Source organism: Streptopelia decaocto (genome assembly GCF_964273445.1).
Source record: "Streptopelia decaocto genome assembly, chromosome: 7".
NCBI classification, from domain to species: Eukaryota; Metazoa; Chordata; class Aves; order Columbiformes; family Columbidae; genus Streptopelia; species Streptopelia decaocto.
The window spans coordinates 64,009,701-64,021,238 of NC_138661.1; the positions used below are offsets into that span (position 1 = coordinate 64,009,701).

Genomic DNA, 11,538 nt, shown 5'->3' on the forward strand with positions numbered 1-11,538 from the left:
TTCATGCAAATAATCCTATCGGATTACTTGCTGGGAAGAAGGATTTAGCCCTTAATAACAAGATGAATGGCACTTTAAAAACAAAGAAGAATTTGAAGTGAAAGGTTGATTTATATATTTTCATTCAGGTTAGAATGTGACAATGATGATTTAACATAAATGAGAGATAATTGCATTGTAGAGAAATTCAGTATAGTTATGCAATGATGATTCTTCATATGAATAGTGTCCAATTTGCTCTTTAACAAGTAAAGAAAAATATGTTGTTATAGAATTATAAGGTGACTTTAATTTTTAAACAATTGCCATTTGATTCTGCCCTTTAGATTCCTTTGTGTAAGAGATTTCAAATGTTTGAGTATACACAAATGAAATGGTCACTCAGCTTTGTTTTACCAAAAAAAGCCTGTGATTATTGAAGATCTATTTTTGAAACAGTACTTGGCATGTACAGTCAAAACCTGCATTTCTATTTTACATATATACCTGTGAATTTGAGAATTAATTCCCTATTCTGTGTAATCTAATAATGATCCATTGATTTCAGAGAATCTTTCCTGATTTACAGTAAGTGCTTAAACTGTTCACTTAGGAAATCAGTGAGGAAATACTGCCACAGCATTTTGGTGATGCTCTTGATAGGGCAAGGGATTTACTGTAGAATTCTAGCATGTTTTTCAAAGAATTTTTAAAGAGTATCAGAAATAAACATATAATGATATTGAAATGATCCTGCGATGAGGTGGTAAAAGCCAGTGCAGTTTCACACCTTTCCAGACACTTGTGACAGCACAGCAGGTCATCTATTCACAGACAGCTGCAGCTTTGCAATAGCATGAATGTGGAATAGGAAATATTAATTTAAATGGAATTATTTTATTTCTAGGTTAAAGACAAACCAAGCGCTTAGTTTTAAGGCCATCTAGTCTGATATTCACTGTGGCATTAACCTTATGTTGCACTTTATTATCCCTTATATTTTACTTAATTATCCCTGTACAGAAAACATTTGTAGTAGCTAAAACAGAACATCCAACATAGGAATTTAATCCCCAAAGAAGAAGAATCTAGCATATAATTTCTCTGGTTGGACCAGTGGTGACGACTCCTTATTGTTAGTATTTATGGGTTTTAATTTATCTGGCTTTCATTTACTGGTTCATGTTATATCTTCCTTTGGGACTAACACACACATTTACACCCAGCAATTTTTCCCAGTGGAGTTACATGCATACTTGGCAATCAAATTATGTCCTAGTAATTTTTTTCATATACTGATACACTGAATAGATAGCTCCTGCCGCCTCTTCCACTATGTGACATTAGATACTATCACCTTTTAAATAAATAAAGATCTCTAAAAAACCTCGAATTTTTCAATGCTCATATTAATATGCAAGTTCGGAAATTACCACAACAATTCCAAGTGCCATTGACCTAAATACACTCACTGCGCTAAAACCAGAAAAATAAATATCCCAGGATTACATTGTGTTGGAAGCTCCTGATGGGTTTCTAGCTCAGCATGGTGAGATCCCACTCAGCACAGCTGCTTTCCAGTGTGGTTCCCCACTCCCTGGTGTTACTTTGCATTTGAGTGTCGTATAAATTGAACAGAACCCAGTTTACCAAATGGTATTTAATGTATCACCTGGTTGCCCCGTCCTTTTTGTACCCACAAGTTTATCAGCATTTATAGATACTCCCAAAATGGCTGATAGAATGTGAAGATTTTGTTTAAGGACTATTCAGCCGTATCATATATTTGAAAGGCTCAGAAAGACTAGAAGGTAAATAAATCATCAGTCTCCCAGTGTGATAAACATCACTAGGCCAGTTACAGGCACTCACTTGTGCAAAACATAAAAATAAAGGGTTTCATCACAGCTCGTGATGACCCACAAAAATACTCCAAGCAACCAGGGGTCCCTACACAGCAGGCAGGCAGGAATATGCATGTTCTGGGCTGGACACAACACATCTAAGCTCTGAAACGTTTGTTAAATCACTCAATTAAACAGTCTAACTCTTCCTGGAGGAGCTCAGAGTAAAGCAAAACTGCACCTGTTTCCAGTTTGCTGTTTTTAAAGCATCAAAACACCAAAATCTGTTTATAGGATAGTTGTTAATATACTACAAAGAACGTAATTATTAAATAACATTTCTGAATTTTGCATCAGAACATTGCATTCTTAGCTTTGGTTTAGAACATTTAAACACCTTGTCCATAGCATTCCATTTAAACCCACTTTGAATTCAGAGTTGGAGAACCACCAAACCACAAATCTCTTTTTCTTTCTTTTAATAAGATTTCAGTCCCTGAGAATAATGACTGTATTTTAATGTTTATCAAGATGAGATGAACTCTGATTAACCCCAGCCAAAATTCTTTTCATGGACTGAGTAGAAATTAAGACTCGGTGGGGTTGAAGCACTGTCAGCTCTTCATACCCTTTCTGCTCACATCTCATCGTAATCATATAATGACAACCCCTCTGGTGGGAGCCTCTGTAATGTTGACATTGAAACCTGCAGTTTAAAAGCATTCAAATGAGATTTATGTCCTTTTAAATAGCATTAACTGCCATTATGAGTAACAGCTCAGCTGATTAAATAGTGTGGATACATGGCATTAGGGCATCACTCTTGAATTTTCTTGTTTTCTTTTGTTTTTCAAGGAAAAATACTTCTAAATAATGCAAAAACAGCTCAGTTCCTTCCTCCTGAAAACCCTGCTCACACTAGTTGAAATCCACTATGATTTAGTGAAAAACATAGCATTGAATCTCCAACAACCTCAAATAAAAGAAGTCTCACTATTCACTTTCTGGGGAGAAAGCTTTGTTATTACTAGTCAGAAAGAGTTGTAACCAATAAACGTTTGTATTATATTAGATTTCTGTCAAATCTGCTCACCTATTCTTGCCCCTACAGTCTCAAAAGCTCTGAATAATAGCTGCTTTTCTCTCAATAAAGATAGTTAGGGAAACATCTCTGCAGAGACCATGAATTGTGCTCTCAGGGTGTTGCAGCCTGGGGAGAAGGGCACTTTTTTAGGGTAAGGCTGTAAATATACTCAAATAGGAGAAGTAACCCAGGTTAGCTACAAACCAGGATGTCCATGTGACAAGATTCCTTCTCTAAACTACTAGAGGAGCCTGTTCAATACCCTCTGCTATCACCATGTTGTGCTTAATTGATGGCAAGGTTAATTGTTCATTGCTCATTGAGAACTTAACCCTGAGAAATGCTATATCAGTGATAAAGCATACCCATGGGACTCTGCATTGCACTTCCTTTGTGCCTCCAGTCTCCAGTGGCCAGTTGCACAGTGGTTTCATACCAGCATCTTCCAGAGGCAGATCCTCCTCTGGGACAAGAGGTCTCCGGCTCTGCAGCAAAAGGGAATCCTGTTCTATTTTCACACACTGCTCAAGGGATGCAAGTTTAAGGCTTCACTGAGTGCAAATGAGGTGGCCCAGTCACAGAATCACAAAATGGTTTGGGTTGGAAAGGACCTTTGGAAATAATCTAGTCCAACCTGCTAAGGCAGGTTCACCTACAGCAGATGGCACAGGAATGTGTCCAGGTGGGTTTGAATGTCTCCAGAGAAGGAAACTCTACAACCTCTCTGGGCAGCCTGTTCCAGTGCTCTGTCTTATGAAAAATTGTCTTCCAATGTACCAAAGGTTCCCAGTTCCTGCAGAAGTCAACAGGGGTTGATAGTATTCAGGATCACTGACCTTTGTTATGTACTAGCCCAACCTCTATTGGCCACCTGAGAGGAAAGCGCTCGGGAGATGTGTTGTTTCTGAATGTTCTGCAGAATTTTCAAACACAGTTTTGTTTGACCTCATTGGTACTACAGCAGCATAAACGCACCTCTTTTAAATAAAGTCTTTTTCTTAGTATTGGACTGAAAATACTCTATAACAGAAACTTCTCAGTGATGCAATATGAGATAAATTGACACCTAAGCTATCATGGGTAATTTCCTGAGAAACTCCATCTCCTACTTGTAAATCTGTAAATCACTAAATCTGATCTGTCAGAAGCAATGGGCAGCTATGCATGAAAAGAGCAGAGGGTCAAGGCAGAGCGGAATAACTATGCAGCAGCAGCCTTGAGTTTTACAATTAGCAAAAGATCCCCGTAAAATGTTACCCATTGACAGACTCAGTTGAAGAAAATATATTAGCAAATTCAGAGCTCAGGGTTTCTAATTGTTGATTGGCAGCAAACATTTTAAAACAGGGTCAGAATCAAAATAAAGGGTTTCAGCCCAGCTTGAAATTATTGCATTGCATGTAGAAAGGTTTTCTTGATACCACAGGAGGGTCATTTCTTTGATGTGTCATACCTTAGAGAAACTTTCTAATTATGTCAACCCAATCCCAATAATTGGTTCCTAGACTGAATCTTAATGTCAAGCAAACTCAGGGCCGTACACTCAGCAACTCCCTGTCAATAACAAATTAAGCTCGCAAAGCACACCTTAACCCTTCTCCCTGCTTCCTTCCTGAACACTCTTAGCAATTGGGAGTCAGCTTTTCATTCACATAACTTTTCCATGTAATCATGATCTCCTTCCCTTCCAGGGAATGAATCTTTGGAAAATCTCCCTTTTTCTTCAGCTCAGGACTGAGTTTCTTAAAGACCGTCTTCCATCTGGTGATGATATTCTAGAGTCTCTTATTTTTTATATAGAGCACATTTGAACTTCATTTCTCTGGATAAATTCAGACTTGCTCTGAATGCAAAGGAAACCATTGACACCACAAAGACATTCAGTGAGTTTACTTGGCTGTCATCCACCACAGTGTGACTGGAGCACAAGACGTAAATCAGCAGAGACTTTTATAGTAACTCATATTCTACTGGTGCTGTAGACCTCTAGGCCTGTGTACTCACTTGTCTGACTTTTTCTCATGCAGTTTCTTGGAAAGGGTATGGACAGCAAAGCTTGCACCTTATTTTGGGTGTCACTTAATCCTACAGTTGTCCTGTTATTTCAAGTTGAAAGCGTAGGTGTCAAAATCTCTGAGGCATTCAGGAACCAACTTGTATTTTCACCTCCTCAATACCCTGTTATTCCAACTACTACACTAACCACTCGGCATCCTATTCTCTGCCATTTTTATCTACAAAGTATAAATCACAGCCACTATCCATATTTTAACTATTTGTAATTACTGGCATGGATGTCATAGCTAGTTCCTTAATTAAATCTGTGATTTCCATAGTCATTTGCCTTATGTTAGAGTTGTCTCAGAGGCTTTCACAATAGTAACAACTAACCACTAATCTGTGAAAATTGCTGAGTTAAAACACACCCAGGTTAACAGCAGGAGCTGGTCTTCATTTGCTATTGTATATGAAAATGTTTGTGAAGGAGAGGAAAATTTGATTCAGATACACCAGGTTGTGTGTTTCTACTACTGAGTTTTCCTAGGAATGTCCCTGCCATTGTCTTGCAAATCTTTGTAGTCGCACCACTTTAAATCTGGGTGGATTTAAATGACTTTACTGATGTTGCTGGGGTGAATGAAGAGGGATTTTTGCTTCTCTGAGTCAGGTTCTACAGTCTTTACTCAAGCAAAACTCCAGTTAATCCTGGAGAGTAACAGACTGTGCAAGGATGCAAAACTGCTCGAAGGAGAAGGAGAAAGAAAAGGCAAGGAATCCTTTAATTGACTGTTAATTGTTATTCGAAATAGCCTTCTACATTTCTAAACCATTAACAGAAAGCTGGCACTTGTAAACAGTCAATGGATATCTCAGTTTAATAAATGTTGTATTTTATTTGCTTTAAAATGAGGTATATTAGCATTATCTCGGTAACAGAGTACCTATCCATTAGTAGATACGCGTAATTTTTAATACAGGTCTCTGGCTTAAAGGTATCTGCCTTGGAGAGAGCATTTTTGCCTAATTCCCCTCTCTCCTCCCCCTGTTTCTCAAATAAACACAAATAAGCTTGCTCGCCTGGCAAAGCCTCTCTGCCTATCCAGGCCTACCTTTGCTGTTGCACACTCCTGAGAAGAGTTAAAGGTATATATTGCTGATTTTAGTATCCATTTGCACTTCGTTTGTTATTGTTTTGAAGCGTGGCACTAGGACCTTGGCTGCTTCTGCAAACGATGAGCCTGTGGCATTAAGCATGGACGTGAAAGCCTCATGTGTCTTGAATACTCAGTGGATCTAATTAACAGGTAGAATCGCACCCTGGGTGCTTGAAAAATTGCCAGACACCATAGAAACGACTCCTTAAGTCCCTGCACCATCTGCACTTTCTTTTCATTGTGGAGGTCTCATTGAAACGTGGTTTTCGACCATTCTAAATTCATTTGTGCCTTAATGGAAAATTCCTGCTGATGGTTTTCCTTTTCATTAAAACAAAAATCATAAAATTCTTTCATTCAATCACGGGGAAAAAAAAAATATCTCAAGCTTTGATGAAATAATGAATCTTTGAATTTGCCTCTGAATGCAGGATGTTTGAATATCATCGCCACAACCTCCCTAAATGACTTATTAAAGGAAAAAGAAACCAAAACGAGATAATCCCCCGCAAAAGCAGAAGGTAGTTCGAAGGTGGGTGATCAATGCATCACCACAGGCGCGTTTCCAGTTTCTATGCTAGTCTTTTTCCCTTTTATTTTTTAAGACGACAGCCCTTGGAGCAGGGCCGGGTTGCTGCAGGGCTCCCCCCGCCGCTCCCCCCTTGGCCTGGGACCGGGCCCTGGGGCCGTTTAGGTGTCGTTACCTGTTCGCTGCCAGTCGGGACGAGATGTACCCGCCGGGGATTTGGGTGATTATGTACCCCCAGAAAAACGAGCCGTGAATCATGCCGACTGTTTCGGGATCCCAATTAAACTTCGCTTTCTTCCAATGCAAGGCACCGGGAGAGAAGGAGAGAAAGAGAAGAGGAAGGCTGTAATCGTGCCGGATTTGAGCTTTCACCCGCAGTAACTTCACACCGGGCGGGCGAAGGGGGGGAATTCCAGCGCCGGCGGAGCACAGGGACAAGGGACAAAACTGCTCCCTTCGCTTCAGACCATCGCAGCAAACACCCCAGCTGCCCGCCAGATAAATAAACGGCAAAATGCATCAAATAACAGCGGTAAAACCAGCACCGTGGGATGCGAGAGGGGCAGGGGCGCTGATGAGTGACCAGAGCCCCGGGTACCCCGAACCGCCGACCGCTGGGCCGGGCAGCGGCAGAGTCGGGGAAAAGCGGGAAAACGCGGGGACCTGCGGCTGCGACACCTTGGGGCCGTGTCTGCCGGGCTTGCACAGACACCCCTGAGCGGCTGGGGGGGCGGAGGCGTCCCCTGCCCTCCCTGCTTGCACGGCCGTGGCTGTAAGCACCTACCTCTTGCTTGTGCAAGGAGTAAACTATCGAGGTTTGTCTGCGGACTTGTATATTTAACACTCATCTGTATTAAGCATTCACCTCTTTCCCGCAAGGATTTAAAACACCCGCTTTAAAAGGGGTCTTCTCATTTAGCGCCTTTTATCAACGCAAATTCTTTCACCCTGGTGTTTACAGACATTCCTGCACAACCTCCCAGTCTCCGTTACAGCGCGGCGAATCCGCCGGCAGTCGCTTATTCGACGCCTTCTTCCCCCATCCCCTACATTTATTTAACAAAGTATCTGCATTTTTCAAGGTTGTGTGTAAAAAACCAAACAAACAAAAAGTGAAAATGTGCCCCCAAATCAATACGGCGAAATAAGGCTGGGAAATGAAAAGAAAAAATAGGAATAATCGGTAGAAATGGTTTCTCCTTCAAGCACGGGGTTTCCGTCCTCCGAAGGGCGGCGGCACCGGGGCCGGGGAGCATCGCGGGCTGAATCGGGGGGAAATGCCCCAAAACCTCCGAGCCCGTCTCGCCTGCGCTAAGGTGCTTGACCTGGGAGTTGTACTGGGAGGACACGGGGTTTACGAGGGAAAAGTTCCCACCTCTTTAATAATCTTTCCTCCTCGGTGGATGGTGCTGTTATTGACCATATCCACGATGGCCACTCCCAAGTTACATCGGATCCCGAAGGAAATGCAGAATCCCAGTCCACTCATGATGGCAATGATGTACCTCCGGGGCAGCCCGAAGCAGGTACAGTCGCACAGCGGCGCTTTCTTTTCGGGCATTTCCACGGGCTTTCCATCTTCTGTCAGCTCGATGGTGTCCCCGGGCTTCTGCCTCTTCTCTAGGACCCTGCCCGGTACAAGAAGGGAAAAAATCAAACCCTGAACACACCTCGAGGAGCTGAAGGTTTAAGTTTACCGCTCCCCCCGCCCCTTTGGCTTGGTTTGGATTGATTTGAGGATATACTCCTTGTTTTCCATTCACCTTCAGCTGTTCTTTAGCAGTGACCTGTGGGAGCCAGGATTAGTCATCCCCAGCTGCCCCCGCCGCAGGAGCCCAGGGAGGAGCTCTAGCTGAGAATTGCTCATCTATCATTAAAGACTTCTGCTTAAATATGTAGGACGCATTAAGAAGACATCAGCTGTAACCACTGCAGAGGCGCCATGTTGGGTAGCCCAAGAGGCAAAGTATGGAAACGGAAACAATCTTTTGGAGAAGGTTTTATTCCCTCCTTGCTCTATTAGAAACACCAAGGGGGATGATCTTGGTGTGCATCTCGCTTCAGTTCTGGGAACAAAAGAAATATCAACAGAAAGCGGGGGAGGGGTGCGATATTGCTACTTATTTTAGATTTGCAAAATGGCTGTCACATGCAGTGGAAGAAAATATGACCGTCTTTAGAGAACTGGTACCTTCGGAGAAGACTTTCCTAAAGATCTCATCTGCTCAGCTACACATCGAGAGAGTGTGATGGGTCATCAGGTTTAACCTTCCCAGATCAGCTCTAAGCTCGATCTCATTGCCCCCCGCTCCCTTGTTTTCACATGGGGATCCTATCTCCTAGAAAACAATGTGCAGGAATCTGAAGGGAAATGGTTATTTGCAGCTATTTCGAATCAACAGAAAAATACCGAAAGAAAAAACCAACAAAACCAGCCCACACCAACCCTGCCATCCACGAAAGGTGACTTAGAACATTTCATTTTATTTCTTCTTTGGCGAAAAAGCTTTAAAAAAGCCGTGTCGGTAGTAAGAAAGATCGGTTTTACCGAGCGAGCGTCCCATGCGGAATCTCTTAATCTTCTTTAAGATTCTCTTTTCTTAATCACTGAGATATTTAAAAGACAAACCGCATCCATCGTGGCTCCGTAGTCTTGAGGAGCGAATACGTGACCATTTCCCGACACTCTGCCATCAACCCTGCTTTAGGAGGGTTTTCTCATGTCAGAAATTCTCCTCGGAGGAGAATCCCTTTGAGGTTAATTCATCCGGCTAATGGGGCACTAACAATTAGCAGAATCAGGCTCACAAGGTTCTCCGTGTTTTGGAGAAAATACAGGGATTTTCTCCAATAGTTACTCTGTTGAAATTCTTCCGATTTTTCTTTGTTGGAAGAATTCTTTCCATATTTAAAGACCGGGAATGTCATATACTTGTGAATAAAATAAACCACCGTGGTTTTATGTTCAAAATTCGTTCGTTCGAATAAAGGATGATGTAGAAGTGTTTTCTCCCTGAATGGGTTTCTTGTCTTCGGGAAGACACTAGGAATCAATGTGCAAGGCACGGGAAAACTGTTTTAATTTTAAGAATCGAAAACAAAATACTTCAGTCCCGTGAGTTGAAAAAGATTTGTAAATCGGACATTAGTTAATCAAGAAGGGTGTTCAAACGGAATTTTGCTGTAAAATACAAACACCGTTTCTTCATTATTCCCTGTGTGACTATATAAAAGCAGTAGACATGATCGGTATATTTATATGTTGTAGACTCTACTAGGGTGAAAAAGAGTTTTATTTCTTCAATTACATTTTAAGAAGTTATTCTGGATTATCAATATTTATTCTTCTGATCATTGAAAATTACTGAAATATGACTCAAACCAGCAGGATATTCACTGCGCTGTTGATGGCTTTGGTTTTGCTTTTGGCTTTTCAAAATTGTACCCTTCCTACTAAAATGGAAGCGTTAATTTTGTCTTTCTCACTTCACTGATATGTTCCCTTCCCTGAAAATGGCAGCAGAAGTTGTGACTCACGCTGTGGAACAGCCCTGTGCCCAACACTGCCGCATAGGTATGGAAAAAGACTCCTGCGTGCCCTACTCATGGCAGATAAATCCGCAGTTGCCTTTAATCTGTAATTTGGGGGAAAAAGAAAATCTTCAGGGTAATTTCTAGTAAAAGGGACAATGGAAAAATACGTTGGAATTTCACAGACTGTTCTCACGCATCCTAGAGGTCACTAAAGTCGCCAGATTGGATGGAACGCGATGTGTCAACTTTGGGGCATACACTTTTTAGGTATGCGAGAATTTGGGCTTGTTTATCTGTGTGTACAGGTCTGGAAGGCGGTAGAAATGTTCTGTACACACAGGAACACACTGCTGAGCGATGCTTTTGAGTTTAGCAATCGCAGTTGTGTATTACTTATAAGGCAAGTGGATGCTTCTCAAGGCAGACGGATAAATAATTAAACACATCCCTCTATATGTTTCAGCTTCAGGGAAAAAAAATCGTTCGGATATCAATTATTTATACATCTCCATGTTTATCTTCCTCTGACGACGAATTACACAAGGGAGAAGACTGGTCGAAACCAGGAAAGATTATTATTGTTATTTTTTTTTAATGATTGGTAAAGGCAGCGAGAAAGATCCTGTGACTGCATTGCAAAATTAACAGAGAACAAAAATTCAGGGGGCTGCTCTCTCCTCATCGTTATTTCAAGATAGGATCCTGGTTTTGTGCGAAAAAGATGGGGTAATCTTTTGCTACATATTCACTGACACCATCTACGAATCAGATAGAGAAGTTACGAGGGTGCCATATTGAGAAGCTTCAGCACTAGTTTCCAGGCTCCAGATTATATCAGCAGTATCTCAGCAGCTCCCAGCCCCTCCACCACTAACCTCCCCAAAGCATTCGACCTCCTTCAGCAGCTGGTAGTAAAGGAAAGCTTCCATTTTTTTTCTAGGAGGTAGAGTCCTAAGAGAGATCTCAGTCTTACCTGTAGAGTTGACCAAGCGATTTTCCAGCAAAATTCTTCAATCCCTCCTTACCAGGGGTCAAAATCCTTTGTTTTACCGACTCCATTCCTGCAGGGATGCTCGCCAGATTCTGCTCTGCTCTGGATAGGGCACTGCTACGAGCAACGATGGTTCATATTGGTTTAATCTCTCAACTTTTCCCCCCTCATTAAATGGCCATCAGTGCACCTCCGGGTAAAGGGAGAGCGAGAGGAAGCGTGCGCGCTGTGTGTGTGTGTGAGAGAGAGAGGGAGAGGGAGAGACGGCGTGCGGAGCCGGGGGGGGAGAGGGCGAGGGCGAGGGAGCGCGCCTGTGTGCGGCAGCGAGCGGGGAGTCTGCGAGCGCTGCAGGCAGCCGCCGGGGTTCCCGGCAGCGCGGAGTTGCCAAGCACGGTCAGAAAGTCTTCTTGGCCTCGCAGGGT

The 11,538-nt window shown here is 42.3% G+C and overlaps 1 protein-coding gene across 1 annotated transcript in view; it reads right to left on the minus strand.

The window, feature by feature from the left end:
* The window catches only part of SLC17A6 (solute carrier family 17 member 6), a gene marked incomplete at both ends in the record, with an annotated part of 31,734 nt that extends 20,550 nt beyond the window's left edge, over positions 1 to 11,184 (minus strand). The window contains 3 exons of the mRNA XM_082058540.1: positions 6,767 to 6,885; positions 7,967 to 8,219; positions 11,099 to 11,184. Coding sequence (XP_081914666.1) covers positions 6,767 to 6,885; positions 7,967 to 8,219; positions 11,099 to 11,184 — 458 coding nt within the window. The remainder of the gene's footprint in view (positions 1 to 6,766; positions 6,886 to 7,966; positions 8,220 to 11,098) is intronic.
* Between the last annotated feature and the right edge of the window lie 354 nt (positions 11,185 to 11,538).